This window comes from Symphalangus syndactylus, chromosome 9 (genome assembly GCF_028878055.3).
Source record: "Symphalangus syndactylus isolate Jambi chromosome 9, NHGRI_mSymSyn1-v2.1_pri, whole genome shotgun sequence".
In the NCBI taxonomy this organism is placed as follows: domain Eukaryota; kingdom Metazoa; phylum Chordata; class Mammalia; order Primates; family Hylobatidae; genus Symphalangus; species Symphalangus syndactylus.
The window spans coordinates 107,762,469-107,780,035 of NC_072431.2; the positions used below are offsets into that span (position 1 = coordinate 107,762,469).

Here is a 17,567-nt window from a genome sequence, read left to right on the forward strand (position 1 = left end):
GTGGTGTGTGCCTATAATCCCAGCTACTTGGGAGGCTGAGGCACGAGAATCACTTGAACCTGGGAGTCGGAGGTTTCAGTGAGCTGAGATCGTGCCACTGCACTCGAGCCCGGGCGACAGAACAAGACTGTCTCAAAAAAAAAAAAAAAAAAAAAAGCCGGATCAAGTTCTTCCGTGGATTCATGGATTAAAGGCTTGTTTCTTTTTTTCTTTCTTTTTTTTTTTTTTTTTGAGACGGAGTCTCGCTCTGTCACCCAGGCTGGAGTGCAGTGGCGCGATCTCGGCTCACTGAAAGCTCCGCCTCCCGGGTTCACGCCATTCACCTGCCTCAGCCTCTCCAAGTAGCTGAGACTACAGGTGCCCGCCATCACGCCCAGCTAATTTTTTGTATTTTTAGTAGAGACGGGGTTTCACCGTGGTCTTGATCTCCTGACCTCGTGATCCGCCCGCCTCGGCCTCCCAAAGTGCTGGGATTACAAGCGTGAGCCACCGCGCCCGGCCTAAAGGCTTATTTCTTCAGTGTGACTTCGAGCAACTTGAGGCAGGAGGCTCTCATCTCCCTCCAGGACTAAGCACAAGGCTGTCTTTGCTGAATAGAAGTGAATTAAAATGAGAGGAAGGGGGCACATCCATTGCCAAAGTCAGACGGTTTTTTGGTCCTTTTGGGGCAAATCAGGAATGGTTTGTCAATATGGCTGCTGATACTTTGGGGATCTGGATGTTGCCAGCCTCACAAGTTCTAGTTCAGGGTGTTTAGACAGGTGTAGACCTGGTGAGTGGGGCAGGGGTCAGTGAATCACAGTGGCTTAGTCCTTGCTCTGAAAAAGCTTTTAAGCCAGTGTTTCTCAATGGATGGTCCAGGTACTTCCTGCATCCTACTCACCTGGGGAAGTTACTAGACATTCAGCTTCCAACCTGGGTCCCATAGCACTAAACCAAGCTCTCTGGAGCTGGGGCCCAGGGATCTGCATGTGGTTCTTCTCACACTGAAGTGTAGAAGCTACTGTTATAAGGGAACAGAATGACACTTCCAGAAGAGCTGGTGCCCAGAGGAGAAGTCCTGCCCATGGGAGCCAGGAGACTAGGAGGAGTGGTGAGAACTGGACACAGACACTTCATCTCCAACCCATAAGGTAACAGGAAGGGTGAGCTCAGGGCTATGTGGCCTGAGCAGAGAATGGTGGCCAGTAGCTGTGGCTCTGGGGGGGTCTTTACAGCCTGAGAGGATTTGGTAAGGTTCATGAGGAGCATTCCAGGCTGAGGTGGTTGGTTGGTTTTTCCAGACTGAGGTTGTTGAGGGAACGTTGTGCAAACTTCCCAGGGGAGAAGATTAAAAAAAAAAAATTCCAAAAAACTGATGGAGAGTAAGCTTCCCTATGTTTCTTTCCTTTGGTCCTGGGCCTTTCTCTTATCTCTTCCCTTTGGTCTGTGGGTCCATTTACTCCATATGGTAAGGGGAGAATATGTCTTAGCTGCCACTCTGACAATCTTCATGAGGTACAGCAGGGGCCTGCCCACCCTAGCCATCTTCCTTCCTTTGTCCCATTCCTCAAACCACTGTGAATTCCTTCCCTCAGAAGCATTTGCCATTCCTACATTGCTCCCAAACCCTTGGGCAGCTCTTTTTTCAGTATTTTGCTTGTATGTTGATATCCAGTAGCCTCTTCTGCAAAGTGCAGATCTTAATTATGCCATCTGTTCCTTATTTATCTAGCAAAGTCCTACTTACCCTTCAACACTCATCTCAGGTCACCCTCTAGAGATGTCCCCTCCAGCCTCCCCCTTTCCAGAGTCTGGCTTGAGTACCTTGCTCAGTTCTCCCAGATCTCACTTTGCTTACACACATCCTCACTCTCCTACCATCTAAGTCAAGGCCTGTTTCCCTTCTGGGCAGGGCCTGGGGCTCAAGTGGCATTGTACTGTGGCTCCTAACTCAGGGCTGTGCACCCCTTTCCAGGGTGGCTTCGAGGATCAAAGGATGTTGTGTGAGGCTTGCTGAAGGCATCTCTGCAAATGTTCTTGCCCTCCTCCCTGGCTCTCATGACAGGGGAGGGTACTGAGCTGACTCCTTAGGCCAAGGGGGCAGGGAACTCCAGTGACTCAGGCTTTCTGACTGGGTCTGGAGAAAGAGTAGAGGTCTATTCACTTGGGGTATGTGGTCCTCCAGGACCAAGGAGCATGACCCGCCCCTCGCCACCCTCTCCCCTCCATGCCAGCTGGGATTCAGCTTCAGCCTGGGTGGCCGGAAGGGGCAGAGTTTTCCTTTGGGTCTTGGAAGCTGCCCCAGGTGGTACACTCAGGCACCCAGCCTACACAGAAGACCTCAGAGGAAATGGAGGAGCCAAACGCTCACTAAATAAGCTTTGGTGAAAGGAATCAAGACAAAACCCAGCTCTGAGCTTAATTAAAAAGAGTGCTTAGTCCCTCCTCCAACAAATGCAGATTGCCCACAAAGAAGAACAGGAACCCAGTGGCCAGGAAGACCCGCAGCCTTATAAACAAGCACTTTGGGCTGTGTAGGGCAGCTCCACTATGATCTGATACAATGACTATTGTCAAGGAGGGCTGTTTTTCCATGTTTTTGTATCCTTTTCTTCACATTTTCTTTTGCTACCTAATTTCATGCATCAGAGGTCAAAAGACAAAAGGTCAGGCCTGGTTTAGAGGCAGCAAACTCCCCACCACCAAGAACGTGTGTCCAAAAGAGCGCTTTGAGGCACCGCCTGCAGACACTGGCAGGTTTTCATCCCTGATTCTCTTTTGTCATTTCATGGGGTACATGAGTCTACGTGCAAGTTGCATGAGAAATGAGACACCAACTGCTGTACCAAATTAGGAAAAAATTCACTAAACTGTTTCCATCTCAAACTTTGTTTATAAGAATTTGTACCTAACAAGGAAAAGCCCATCTTTGAACTTTCAGCCTGCCTATGGTAGAGAACTTTACACACACACACATATGTGTGTAAATATACACATACATAAAATATATATACATATCCACACATATCCTGTAAAAATAAAATCTGAGTACATATTTCTTAATTGTTTTGCTGGGAAGATTTATAAAGATCTGTCCAGAAAATTACCAATACTTGTTCTAAAAATTGTTTTAGTTGAAAGGATAGCAGCATTTCAGTATGAATAATTTAGCATGATTATTTTGATATGTATTTAGTATGACTATTTTGTCCTCAGACTGCAAATCTTTCCAATGTCTCATTTTGGATTCTTAGGTAATAGTAGATTGCTGGAGTTTTCTTATGTGATAGGTCCACACTATGTGTTCATAATGAGGATACAATGTCATGATTTCCCATTAGAAATATTTTCATGATTTAGGGAGATAATGACTTTCTGATTCTATGTTCATAAGCTCCTCATATTAGATATTTCAAATGGTTTTCATCCGACCAAAAATAAATTAGGGGATATCTTTAATTTTGCTTTGTGTAGAGGATTTTTTTTTTTGGTAGATTTGCATTCAGTGCCAGAAGGCCCCCACCTCCAGTACAAAGTGAAGGAAAAGTTAAGGCTTTGGTAAGTGTCTCTGGTGATGGCTAAACACTGAGACTGGCTTCAGGGCTCATCTCAAAGGCACTTTCGCCCAAGTGTAGCTCATCTTTTCCATCTTACTCTGGGATGGGTTTCTAAAGATAGCTAATCAGCAGCAAATCTGAAAGATTTTTAGAGCACAATTTTATTTCCAGCAAGTTCTCAAATCCAGACTTCACATCCTGTAGTCCCCTGACCTTCCCAAAAGACTTCCCTCCCAAAAGAAAAAATAAAAATCAGCCCACAACCTGCCCTGAGGCTGAGGTGTTCACTTGGCGATTTGCAGTTTCACATGGCAGGCTCCAGGGAAAGCACCCCAATACTGGGGTGATCCTCTGCCACAGCTCTAAAGTTATTACAGAAAAATGGAGAACGAAGAAACGAGAATATTAAAGGGCCTACTTAAAGGCGCGCTTCACTTCCGTTTAACACTCTGATCTGCGTCCAAAACTAAAAGAATCGTTTAGCTTGTGCACTCAACCTCACTCAAAATCGCTTGTGAAGTAGGCTCTTTTATGTTCCAGTACTTCATGGAATCAAATTATATCACATTAAAATGTTATTAGTTTAAAACACATTAAATAAATGTAAGTCTGGGCCGACGCATGAATATTTAAAGCTCACATTACACGGTGAAATAGAAGAAAAGGGGGTGAGGAGAGCCAACAGAACATCGTATAAATACTGATAGAAATAAAACATCCTATGTGCAAGCTTTCTTTAGCAAAATATGGTTTTATTACTTACACTTATTATGGTATTGTTAAATTTGAAAAGAAATGTAAAGAGAAATGAACTGATTTACACTTGTTTTCAATGTTAAACAACCAGAATGCCAGTAAATCTTTTCAATGCCCCATTTTGGATTCTTAGGTGCGAGTGGATTGCTGGGACGTGTTGGCAAATTTTAAATACAACTGATTGCCTGTTTTCCATATTCATATATTGCGAATGTAACTCCAGGAGAGTGAATTTTATTTCAAAATTCTCTAAGAGTTGCCTTCAAATAGCGTCTCTGTGCATATGCATACGGTATACACTTGACGTCTGCCATGTGTACCTGTGCGCTGGAAACCAGTCGTGGAACTGAATTGAATTAGTGGATTTCAGTTGAAATGAACCCATCCAAACGACCCAGGTCAGCGCTCTTTGAGGCTTCTCTCAATAACATTTCTAATGAAAGCAAGAAAAGCAGTAAAGTAAAACAACAATAGTAATAACCCACCACGAGCACCAGGTTACCCGAACACAGACCCATCGTTTATTCTAGCGCAACCCAAGTATTTCCGGGTGGCGAGTCGCTGGCACATGGTGCCCTAGTGAGCCAGCACCCGGAGCTCGAAGCCCTGTAGGCGCAGAGGACCCCACTGCCAACTGAAATGGGTGTTTTGACCCAAACCAATCCTTAGCTCCTTTCTGCCGCGGGCGCCGCCTGAAACCCCGAGGCGACTGCTGGCCCTAGATGTGCGCTTTTTGCGCTCTGCGCTGGGGGAGTTGCAGGTGGAGAGGCGCCCCCATCCATTCCGGCACCGCCCCTAGGCAAGCCCCAAGTTTATACCGCAAGGGACCAACTCGCCGCAACTCGGCGTCCACCCTCAATGCTGACACCGTTCAGGCCCGGCAAACGAAGCGGGGCGGGGCTGGGCATTAGGGGCGCCGCCTGCCGAAGATGCGGTACCACGTGCGCGCTATACGGACCCCGAATCCTGTGAGTCCAGCTCCGGCCACAGGCTCTCGAAGAACTGGGCCCTCGGCTTTAGGGCGGGCCCTCTTCTTTGCCTCCTGCCTGGATGTCGGCCCCCACCCACGCTCTGCGCGAGCTCCGGAGCCGAGCCCCAGTGCCAGAGTCGTTCCCTGCGGCTTCTCCCAGGGCTCGCACAGAGGGAGGCCCAGCGGCGGAGAGCGATGGCCCAGCCTTTGCTAGATTCCGGGCTAGGGGTCTGGGGAAGAGGGGCACCGGGCTGGAACTGAGCCCCAGTTCGGTCTCCACGAGCCCTGGAGCCCCCAACGTTGTTTCCTGGCTGAGTTAAACAGCCCGACCTTGGCCCCTCGCCTGGCGACGTCGGCCTCCCCCTCCCTTGCCCGCAGCGTCTTAGCTGGAGGGCAGCTCGCAGCGTGCCTAGGCCAACCCCTTCTGCGTCTCTTTTCTTTTCCTGTCACTCTCTGTTCTCGGTTTCTGCTTTCTCCTTCTCACAGAATGCCAGAGCGCGCAGGGGCCTGGAGGAGCTTCCGCTCCAGCCCCTTTCCTGGGCCTCCAATCTGCCTTCCCCACAGTCTATTCTCCCCCGTTCCATATTTCTTTCTGTATAGACTCTGCTCGTATTTCCTCGCCGATTGAGCCAGCATGTGTCTCTGCCTCTAAATTTGCCTCTCCTCTTCTCCCTCGTGTAACATTAAACAAACCAAGGTGTGTTGAGCTGGAGAAGTCCTGGCAACGTGGACAGAAGGAATGGCTTATTCTGTCCTGGGGACATTTCCGGTCACTACAGTTCGGTTTCCCCTTGAGGCGGCGCCAGCGCCGGTTCCGCCCCGCAGGCCGCTGCTACGGAGGCGCCCGCTCGCTTTCTCGCTCTCTGGCGGTGTCTGCGTGTGTTCGGGTGTGGGCACATGTATCTGTGCTTGCAAACCAGGGCGAGCTCTCCAAACCGAAAGCTGCGCGGAGTTGGGTTTCTGGGATTCTAGGGCTGCGGGCAAGGGAGATGGGGGATTTTCCTGAGATCCCGACGCCCATCTGAGCCTAGACTTCCCGCGTTCTGGCCCCTTGTCCTGTATCTCTAGGGTCGCAGTGTCAATTCCGTGTCCTCCGAAGTGTTTCGTCACCTGTTCCGCCCCGGGAAGCCGCCCCTTGGGTAACGCTGCGGGAGTCCGGACGGTCCGAAGCATGCTGGCCAGGCGCAAGGGGAGACCGACTCACAGGGGACAGGGTGGGCAAGAGGACGACGGCTGGGCGTCGGTACCCCGCAAGGGAGGCTCTGTGATTCTGATCCAGCACCGGCGCCTCCGGGCCCGCGAGGTTTTGACGACCGGCGGGCGCCCCCTCGGGAACCACATTTGTTTGCCGCTGGTCTCGAGCGTCCAGAGCGCGAAGCGGCGCAGCACGGCGAACCTACGATTCGTGATGCTTGGCCTAATCCTCTGCCCTTCGTGGGTGCGGGCAGGAACGGAGTAGTGGCTGATGTCCCCTCCCTAATCCCAAAGCCCCACAAAAGCCAAAATACACATGCAAACTCTCACCAAAGCATCTCACAAACACAAAAACTAAAGCCAACACATGAAAACATAACCCCAGCCCCCATCAAAACGTACAGCTCAAAAAAATAAAATCCAAATCGAGGGAAACAAAACACACACAACAAGAAATTCCCTAAGGCAACACACACACAGACGACACCCACTCACACCAAATCAAAACACATCTAAACACCGCGGAGAAGGAAAAGCCTTACAAACGACACACGAAAAGACAGCCTACAAGGACAAAGTACAAAATCACACAAAATCAAAACTCACCCCAAAGACCAGGACTTACAGAGCAAAACCAGCTAAAATCAATCCCACGAAAAAACAACACGCAAAACACCCGAAACAAAAGAAAATCCCGTGGATAAATGAAAACTCACAGGAGACAAACAAAAACAAAACATACCCTCTAAAAGGAAACAACAACAACAACAAAACACCAACACCCCCCGCCCCCAGCCCGGGGTGAAATGTCAATTCCGGGAGGGCTTTTGATCTCCAGGCGCGGGCAGGCCGCTCCTCCCAGGCGCTGCCTCTCCGCGCGGGCGAGGCGGGAGGGCGGGAAGCCTGGGCAGGGGCTGGGCTGCGGAGGGAATGAATCGAGCGCTCGGAGATGGCCAAAAATCAAATCGCGGGGTAGGGACACGGGCCCGCAGGCTGCAGGGAGGAGGCGGCGCTGGGGAACTGCGCAGACCACTTGGTGGGGGGGCCGCCCGGGAATCCACAGCCACATTTCCGATTGTGGCGAAATCTGCTCAGTGGATATGTGATGTCCAGTTGCCGCCGGGGGCCCCCCTTTCCTTGAGCTCTAGGCTCTTCCCCCTAGGTTGCGACCCAGCCTCGTGACCATCCCCTCCAAAAAACAAACAACACTCTTGCTGAGGACGATTCACTCTCCAAAACTGCCATTGTCCGGCGGGCCAGGAGTCCTCCTACAGAGCGCTCCCCCGCCCTGGAGAACCTTTCCCCTGCGACCACCCCGCTGCAGGGCCTCACAGGCTTCCAGGGGCCAGGCCCAGCAGCTGAACTAACTCGAGGCTGGGGAAGGGAACAGGGAGGGGAGGCGTGAGCCTGGGCCGAAGAGGGAGGGCTGGACATGCCACACCTCGGCTCGGTCTCTCTGGATCTGATTTCCTATCTGGAATCAAGTCCTGGGACTCTGGGACTCCACAACGTCTCAGGGCTCGAGGGCAATGCGATTCCATTTATGGGCCGGGGTAAGGTGTCTGGAACTCCCGCCAATCTCCAGGAACTACTGAGATGTTCCGCTCTGCCCGGGTGCTCCAAAGCGGAAGCCCAGATTTCATCTCCAGTATTTCACAGCTTAACCTCCATGCTCTGGGCCAGAATGGAACTTGATGTGGGGAGGGGTTCTGGGACTAGGAGACTGGATGGGACCTGGGGGCTTTAGGGATCTGGCGCTGCCCTAGGGTCAGGGGCCCAGCAATAGTCAGGGCCCCAGCAAATTGGGGTGGGGGTTGGATGGCTGGGTACCTTGGGGTCGGGCGCCGCCCTAGGGGTGAATCAGAGTAAACCGGAACGTCCACTCTGTGCCTGGTAACACTGCCAGCCTTTGCAATCCCTTTCAAAAGCACCTGCTTGGCCGAGCAGTTAATTACTTTAAAAACAAAAACCCGGCCTGTGCCCGTCTAAGCAGCGGGGTTTGCACATGGAGATGTCACAGGCCCCGCGCACAGCGCAGAGGACCGCGACCCCCAAGCGCAGGGCTTAATAGAGGGTGCGGCTGCGAGGCCCGGGCTCCCGGGCTCGGCTTCGGTCTGCCCCTTCCCGTAGGTGCGCTGGCTAGCGCCCGGCGCAGTCTGAAGCCTTCCTTCCCTCCCCCCCAACCCCTATAAAAGTCTGGGGCGGCGCGGCAGCAGCACTGCTGCTCTCCCGGCTTCCCGCTCTACTCCGGCCCGGCCAGGTCCGCCACGTCTGGCGCGCTGAGCAGGCCCGGCCGCGCAGCGCCTACCCTTTCCTCGCTCCGGGCCGGCAGTGCGGGGCGGCGCGCTGGGGGCGCGGCGTGTCTGGGGACATCTTGTGATGTTGGCGAGAACAGGACATGATCTCACATGGCGAGAAGCTCTTTAGTTCCTTAATCATTTCACGGTGGCTTCGGACGCTTTTTTTCCACCTAAAACGTTTAGTTTCAGCTCAGTGATCAGCTACCCCAGCTCGGCGGGGGAGCGGAAGGCTTGAATTATTCCGACCTGTGAGCGGCCCCTGGCACCAAAAAAAAAAAAAAAAAAAAAAAGAAAGAAAAAAAAAAGGCACAAAAAAGTGGAAACTTTTTTCCCTGTCCATTCCATCAAGTTCTGAAAAATCAAAATGGATTTAGAGAAAAATTATCCGACTCCTCGGACCAGCAGGACAGGTAGGACCGCGATACGGGCTCCAGACGTGCAAACTCCGGGACACAGCCAGGCCCTGGTCCCTACGCAGGGTGACCCTGGAGGAGGAGGGGGTGCGCCGCATTTTCGTAGAGACTGTCTAACTGAGGCGTGTTTGTTACGTTTTTTCACCTATCTGTTCACATACTTCTGCATCAGTCCAAGGATCTGTGAGTTTGTGTTTTTCTGTTTCTGAATGTTCATGCTGGTGTCCTTCTGGGGGTCTGCAAGTTAGGGCCTGTGTGTTTATATAAGGGACTCAGTGTGTGCATTACAGTATATGTATTTTTAAAAGATATAAAAATATATGAGTTTGTGTCCAAAAGTTTGTTTGCCTGTGTGTGTGTGTGTATCTTTATACTCATGAGGTATTTGTGTGTGTTTATAAGTTAGTATTTGTGTGTATATTATTTTGGGTATCCAAAATGTGTGTCTACTATGAGTGCTATTTATGTAATTGGGAAATATCTGAGTGTACATCCACTATTTTAAGGGTCTGCATTCACCTGTTATAGCCCAAGTGATTTTGGAAGTGAGAAAGAGGTGGCTACACTGACCTTTCCATTTTTGGATGTCAACAGCTGTCCAATGCATACATGCCAATGTTCACATTGTGTCTCTAGGCAAACTCCTAGACATGGGTCTGGGGCCTATGGAGATCCGTGGTGTTTAGCATGTGCATTGTAAGGCCCAGTTTCCATTCTGTTGGGAGATAGGACCAGGAATGAAGGTGTGAGTTCAGGGCATGTAATCTCTTGGTGTGCAGTGGGCACTGTTGAGGCTACCATTTGTACAAACAGGTCTCCTGTGGCAGGCACAACCTTGCAGATGAGAGCGGACACCTGTAGGGTTAGTTGTGACATTTCTAGGGACCCCCAGCCTACATTCACTTTCACCTAGACAAGCCTCTGACACTGGCGTGTGTATTTGTGTGTACACACAGACACACACACACACTGTATCCTCAGATTTTATCCTGTGGGTGCCGCTCCAGTGGAGGAGAGCACAGTGGGTGGATGCATGTGCCTAGTCTGGGCATTCAGCTCTAGTGCCTGTATGCACACAGGCCTCCCTGGCTTAGGTCTCCATATGCCTCCCACAGGCCTGAGAAGTAGGTAGCAGGATGTGTTTATGTCTGAGAGGAGATAGCAGGGACAGTAGGCCTCCATCTGCCCTGAGGCATGAATCAGGTATGGGGGGCCTCTTTCACTCAATAGGCCACGGTGTAACTCCCACACACTCTCCTGGCCCTGGCAAGAAGCCCCCTTCCCCCATCTCTGTGCCCTCTGAGAACCCCCATCTCTACTCCAGCCTCAAATACAAGCCTAAGAGCAAAAAGGATAAACTCAGACGCCAAGCCCAGGACAACTCCTGGGGCATAACTGTGTTTCCAAAATTGTGGCTGAAGAGAAGTGAGGGCAGAGATCTGAGGCAGAAGAGTGTTCCCAGGATAAGGGCTCAGGAAAAGGTACCTGGAAACTCCTCTTCTCCATCCTCAATTCTCAGAAGGCTCTTCTCCCTGGCAGTGGGCTTCTCAGCAGATGGACTTTCAGAGAGACCTGAGCCTGGAAGTGGGCGATGTGTATGTGTGGGGAACGAGGCGGGGATGTATGAGTGTCGTGGAGAGGTTCTGCGCAGTCCTCAGGCTGGCTCTCCCGACAAGCTGTCTAGAAGAATGTAATTCATGGCGGTCGATGGGCTCTTTGATTAGTTCAATCGCCTGAATAATCATTTAATCAATAAAGCATTTCATTCCTCTGCACAGCTGTACTGGGTGGGGCTTGGGGTGGGGTGAAATAGGGGAGCCCTAGGCTGGCCAGGGCTTAAAATCTAGAGAGCCACGCCCCCCCTCACTGATGGGTTGGGGAAGAGCTGCCTGCCTGGAAAAGGGTGACAGTTCAAGTGAGACTGCACTTGCATTTGTCCACTCCAGCCTGGGTCAAGGCTGGAGAAGAGAGGGAAGCTGAGAAGCTGTCCAAGCTGGTGCTCAAAGGGGTGTCCACATCTGGTTCCTATGAGAGCTTCTTCCTTCTCCCAACTTCTAGGTATTTCATGGGCCGATAGACTTCCTTTTTCTTCCTTCAGAACTATATTCCATTTCTTACCCCAACCTCAGTTTCCCTGTCTGCCCAGTGGGGAGGGAGTGTGTCATTCTGGCTCTAAGCCCAAGATAAGATCAAGTCAACACTAAGCAGGGAGCCACTTAAGGACCTTCTCCTCTAATGTCTTCCTTGCTGTAGGGAAAGGAAACACAGAGGTTCAGAGAGGGGCAGGGACTTGTAGGCGACCATAAAGCATGCGTAACGGAGGGAATAGGAATGGAAGGTGACCTCTCTGCCCTTAGACCTCCTGTTCCTGCTGGAAGAAGAGACAGATTCCCCCCCTCTCTCCATGGACCCCCTTGGAGAAAAACTACTACTTGGGCAAGTAGTAGTCTCTCCTTGCCATGGGAGCCCTTGAGTCCTTAGATCCAGGCAGACTTGGATGGGTTGAATACTTTCCCACTGGGCATTGGCATCCAGTCTCACAGTTCTGGAATGAGCCTGGGATGGAGTGATAGATATTAATAACCCCCTATCCATGAAGCTTCATCTCACAGAGCCTAAGAACTCACATCTCAGGGTTTGTTCTCTGTATTAAACAAACCGGGAAGCAGAGGCTTTAGAAGGGGCTGCCTGTCTCAAGTCTTTGGGAGAGAGAGTAGTCCCAGTGCCCCTGGCCTGCAGAACATGCTGGTAATGATAACACACCCCGACTAAGGCGGTTTTACACGATTCTTGAAAAACCTGGTTAAATTCTCATTGTTTCTCCATCCTCTTCAAGAACTCCTGAAAACAGAGACGGGTCAAGTAGAGCAGACTCCTGATCCAGGGGCAGGAATCATGCAGGAATCTGCTGTGCCTCGACTTGCTGTATAATTTCAGGTCAATTTCTTTCTCTCTGATACTTAATTTTTTTTTATTTTTTAAAAATGAAGTTTAGAGAGAACTCAATGGTTTGAGACAGCCATGCTGGCAGCATCCCTGATCTTTCCAGAACTGAGCAACCAGTCTGAGCCCTATTGGGCCTCACTTTGTCAGAAGGAAGAACAGGGAAATGGGCTGGACTTGGGTTGAGGGAGTCGATGTCAGGCTAATAGAGCACTGTAGCAGCCCCCACATCCTGAAGCCGCAGTAATGCAGTGCGCTGGGAGGCGTGGAAGGGGAAGCCGGGAGGGGGTGTGTCCCCAGTGAAGCGAGGTCTCTGGCTTCTCAAACATTATTCTCAATGGGCTGTCTTTCAGTACTAAAACTTTAAAAGGCAATTTGGTTCACATAAATTGAGTTTCTTCCTGGACAGTTTCCTTTCGCGGTCTCCTGCCCCCAGCGCCTAGCACAGTGCCCGGCCCAAAGCCCTGTTACTGGGAGAACGAAAGCGCATCACTGTAGATCACAGCGAGGACTGACTGCGTTGAGAGCCGCAGTGAGACCAGCCCCTGCTAGTCTCGCTCTCCTGGACCCAGGCTGCGGCTCCTGGGCGTTCAGAGACAGGACTGAGGCGCAGTAGCCCGGCTCCACCATGGACTTGCTGTGCAGCCTCGAGCTAGTCACGTAACCTCTCTGGGCTGTCGTTTAGTGACCTGTAAGGCTGGGCTAGGTGGCCACGGTATCAGGTAGCGCCTTTTGGGGTTGGAACTTCCCAGAGGCCGCCCGCTCTGGCGGTGATGAATCACCTCCATCCAGAGGGAAACTCCTTCCCCCAAGAACGCCACGAGTTGCGGGAAGGGGCTGCTCTGGGTGCGCAGGTAAGACGAGTCCTGTGTGTGCCACGCAGCAGAACACTGTCCCGCAGCCGAACACCTACTGTGTGAAACGGGGGAATCGGCGCTACTCCTGCTCGGGCCGTGCCCCGGGAATTCTATACAAGCCTCACGGGTATCCGAAGGAAAACCTGCGTGTGCGGGCATATTCCAGCCGAGTTCTTCGATTTGGCAGCATCGCCCCTCCCCCACCATCCCGACAGCGGCTCTGGAGAGGCGCTTTTGAGAAAGGTTTCCAGCCCGCAGCCTTTCTTCTACCCCAGACTTGCTGTGTGACTTTGGACAAGTCGTATCCTGCCTCTGGGCCTCGGCTTCTGCACCCGTGAAATGGAAAAAGCATAGCTTCGAGGCCCTTTAACTCTAAGATTCTAGAGAACCTGGGTTTGTAGGCCTGAGCTCAGCAAGAGGGTCTGGGGGTGGGGGTGTCACTGGCTCCATCCCTCAGGGCGTCCCGCACTCCCGCCTCTCCAGTAGGTGTGCAAGCCGCCATGTTGAGTCTGGGCCGAGGATCTGAATTCTGGTCATTTCCGACCCACTGGGCGCCATCGGGTGAAGCCAGTGCGGGAACTCTATTCCATCCCGGTCCCTCTCTGCTGTTGCGATCTTCCTGCTCCAAGGCCGGGGGTGAAAGGGGAAGATCCGGACAGGCGGGTTCCAGACAAAGAAGACATAACGCCGCCACTCCACCCCGGCGCGCACTGCAGCCTCCTGGGTCCCCAGAGGCCCGCCTGGGGCCGTTTTCCGCAGCTGTGCCCTGGTGGGGGGTGGGGACGGGTGTCAGCGCCGGAAACTTGTCTACTGGTCAGGGATAGCTGGGTGTGGAACAGGGACAGAAGGTGGGCCCAAGGGTCGACCCCAGTGTAGGAGTTTGAGTAGAGCATGAGTAGAGAGAAGGCAGAGGAAGGGAAACCGAGGCAGAGAATAAAACAAGAGGTTAACCCAGGAATCCTCCCATGATCAGCCTGTACTCTGTCTTCCTTACAAGCCCAGTGCTGGAGCAGGCATCTCAAAGCCCTTGTTTTGGTGGATTTATGTTTAATATTAGCGGATCATCACTCATGAAATAGAAAGTGAGTCTTCGGACCACTCCCATGAGTTGCTGGAGCAAGGGAATCCTCAGCTTCTTTCTTGTGCCAGGGCCCAGATGGCTCACAGAACTATAGCTTCCTGGGTGAAGAATGACTGTCACACGCTTCCTTTTCAAGGTCCAGTTTCTTTGATTGTTGTCTCGGAGCCTTAAAACCCACAAAGAAACTGACTGGCTAGTCAAAGATCCCTTCTGTAGCAAGAGAGTTCTGCTACAAATCCATCCATTTTGTCTACATAGGGACAGGAACTTCCCCTGTAGAGGGAAGGTCGGGTTTTCCCGTCAGCTGGAAGCTGCCGCATTGCAGCGCGCCTGGCCGCTTTGCTTGACCCTTGCAGATAGAATGCTCCCGCCCACCCGCCCGCTTCAGAGACCCTTATTAGCCATGGACGCGACTCGGCTCATTCGGTTCTCAAGAAGCCTTGAGCCGGATGCGGAATTACTCCGGTGGACAGAAGCGCAACACAGCTCCCAAAGCGTCTGGCAGTTCCTGAACTGAGGCAGGAAAGAGGGCCAGCCACTCCGCTTGGGCAACTTGGCCCAAAGCCTTAGCCTCTCCACCCAGGTGCGCCGTGGTGCGCCCCAGTTACTAACTTTAAAGGAGTGTGAAATATTCTCCCCCTTCCCCCAACGTCTCTGCCTTTGGTTAATGCAGCATTGAGGGCCTTGCAGGTGGAGTGAGGGAGGAGGGTGCACGAGGAGGAGCCAGTGGTGGTTTAGTAGGTACTTGATAAAATTAGGAAATATTTCCGTGGAAGGAGCCTTCAGTAAAATCTAGTTAACTCCACTCTGCCCATTTTACAGATGAGGAAAGTGAGGTCAGAACTGGCAGATATGCACACACTCCGATGCACACACTCCGATCCCATCACGAGCCTGATGGTGCAGGATCTCTACTGCGCTCCTTGTCTTCCTCCAACATACATTTTTTGTTTTCTGTTTTTTTCTGGAGACTTCCCCCATTCTCACCCTTCACTCGGCTGCTCTCAAGCCTTAAGAGCGTCCCAGGATCCCAACGTCGCGGTGGGGAGGTCCAGCCCGCGTGGGACCCGCAGCGGGACTCTCCAGGCACTGCGTGGGCCCCTTTCCCCCTCCCCACAGCCGCGATCCACTAGGCCTTAGTCCAGCGCGTTTGTCAATGAACGTGGCGCCGCCGCCTGGGCCCCGCCCCCCATTCTCTCCCATTGCCCAGGTATCCGCTAATCAGGCGGAGCCTGTGGGCTGCTTAGCCAATAGGGCGGTGTTTCGGGCCAGGGCCGGCTGACGCCACTCTGATTGGCTTGGTGGAGCGTGATTGGCAGGTTAGCCCCCGCCCCGCCCCCGCCCGGTGGGAGCTGAGCCCCGGGCGGCGCTGTCCACACGCAGCGGGTCCTGAAAGCGGCTCCGGGGCGGCGCGGTGGCGCACTGTGCGCGCCGAGCAGGCGGAGGGCTAGCGACGGCGGCGGCGGCGGCAACGCAGGCAGTCAGAGCCGGCTGCAGCTCCATCTGAGCCCCGGCAGCCCCGGCGGCCTTGGTGGCAGGGACCCTCTGCTCTCTCCTCTGTTCCTCACTCCACGCCTGGGGCAGGCACGGCGGCCGTCCCGGAAGAGGCAGCGGAAAGACAGTGGAACCAGACCCACGAGGGAGGGCGGCGGGGCTCGAAGAGTTGGTTGGCACGAGGTAGACACCCCGGCGAGGAAGAGTCCGTCGCTGGTGTCCCCGTTCCTGGTCCCAGCGATGGGCGAGCAGCGGGGACCGCGGGAACTTTGAAGGCAGCGGGTCGCAGTGTTGGAGGGCTGCACGCTCCCGGGCACTCCGGAGTCGCGGCCCCAGCGTCAGGGGCGGAAGCATCTTCAAACCCGCCAGGACCCCGCGCTGCCGGAGAGGAAGTTCTTTGCAACTTCGTCCGAGACGTCGGAGAGCCAGTTGGAGAGAGGCTGAGGGGGCAGGTCCGAGCCCCAGAGACTCAGAGAAGCAGAGAAAGAAAGGATTTGGAGGAGACCGAGGGGTCGAGGAGGGACCTCAGAGGCATCGAGGCCGCGGAACCAGCCTGGCAGCCCCCGGGTCTCGCTGCCCCCTGAGTGAAGTCAAGGGCCGAGTGTTCCGGTGGCCTCCTCACAGCTGCTCCTACCTGGGGCCCGGGGCTGCGGGCTGTCCCGGAGGCGGGCCCCTACGCTATGCCCCCGAAGCCGCGGGTGCCTTGGCCGCAGCTATCCCGGGCTGGGCCCGGAGCTGCCGCTTGAGCCAGCCAGGGAGGGAAGCCAGCCGGAGTTGGGCACCCGCTCCTAGCCGAGCTGCGCTAGCACCATTTCCCGCCTCTCCGCGCAGCTCCGGGCGGTCTCCAGCAGGGAGGCTCTGAGAGAGACCCCGAAGCTCCAGCAGGGTTTTCTGAGCCCAGCTCGCACAGTGCCTGGCCTGGTGGCGCGGCTCCCTATTCGCCCTGGGCAGCCCCTTGGCGCCGGGAGGCGGCGGCGTGGGCCGGCCTGCAGTCTGGAGCGCCCCGATGGAAATACACTGTAAGCACGACCCGTTTGCATCCATGCATAGTAAGTAGGCGGCGAGCTCGCTTCTCTCACTCTCCCGCCGGGACCGGGTTGGGGGTGCCGGACCGTGGGTCAGGTACTAAGGCCAGAAGGATCTCGGACCTCGGCAGTCGCGCAGCTAACTTTGCAAAGTGCAGGGATCCCAGGCAGGGGACCTGAAACAACGCGCTTGGCCGCCCGGGCTGGAGCACCTGGTCCGGGAATCCCGCCTCCGGCAACGCGTAGCGTGGTCAGCTAGCTGCAGCCTTTCAAGGCTCCGGCGGCGACACTTCAGCTCTTTCAGAGAACCCTGGCTTGGACCCGTAGAGGGCTCCGGACCAGGCCAGTTGGAGGGCAGTAAGTTGTAGGGAGAGGTCAGTCTGAGTCTCAGACAGCGCCCCACACCCCTACTCCGATGGCGCCTTTTTCAGCCATGGGGCTGATCCAGACTGGCGCTTGGAGGGAAAGTGGGGCCCTGACCCGTGTCTGTATGTGTGGAGGAAGAGGTTGAGAGCTAAGCGAGGACACCGGGGCTAGGGCTCCAAAGCCGTCGTGGAGTTGAGGAGGGGGCTTTGAAAAATCAACGAAGTAGCGGTTTCTGAGTTCAGCTTCTGCTTAGGAGCCGGCCAGTTCATACAGAGACCCTTAAAGACCCCACTAGGTCCTTCTCTGCAGGACGCCTTTTCTCACGGCTTCTCCCCTTTAAAAAAAGAGGATAAGAAAGGAAAAAGAAAGAAAGAGGAAGCCAATTAGTCACCACGCAGGCACCCCCGCCTCTGAAAGACGCAGCGTGTGTAGGAGACGGGAAGGGTCATTTCGGGCGAGGGCAAGGCCGGCCTGGCTGCCTGGCCCGCAGGGATCCTGCCAATTCACCCATTAGCACAGCCTCCTGTGAGATGAGCGCTCCTCTCACGGTGAGTTAACGCCGGATTAGATTCGGAGATTTCAAGGAAATTCCAAGTGGAACGAATCGCATTTCCTTTCTGTTTGCTGCA

General features: G+C 53.7%; 1 protein-coding gene across 10 annotated transcripts in view; it reads left to right on the forward strand.

Moving 5' to 3' along the window:
• The first annotated feature begins 3,477 nt into the window (after positions 1–3,477).
• Positions 3,478–17,567, forward strand: part of PAX5 (paired box 5) — a 205,492-nt gene continuing 191,402 nt past the window's right edge. For 5 of the 10 annotated variants that reach the window (XM_055293689.2, XM_063609756.1, XM_063609757.1 and 2 more), the window contains exon 1: positions 10,881–16,596. In XM_055293689.2, coding sequence (XP_055149664.1) covers positions 16,554–16,596 — 43 coding nt within the window. In that variant the 5' untranslated portion in view covers positions 10,881–16,553. Of the gene's footprint in view, positions 9,170–10,880; positions 16,597–17,567 lie in introns of those variants that run through there. The other 5 variants (XM_055293688.2, XM_055293692.2, XM_055293690.2 and 2 more) reach the window with 2 other exon arrangements.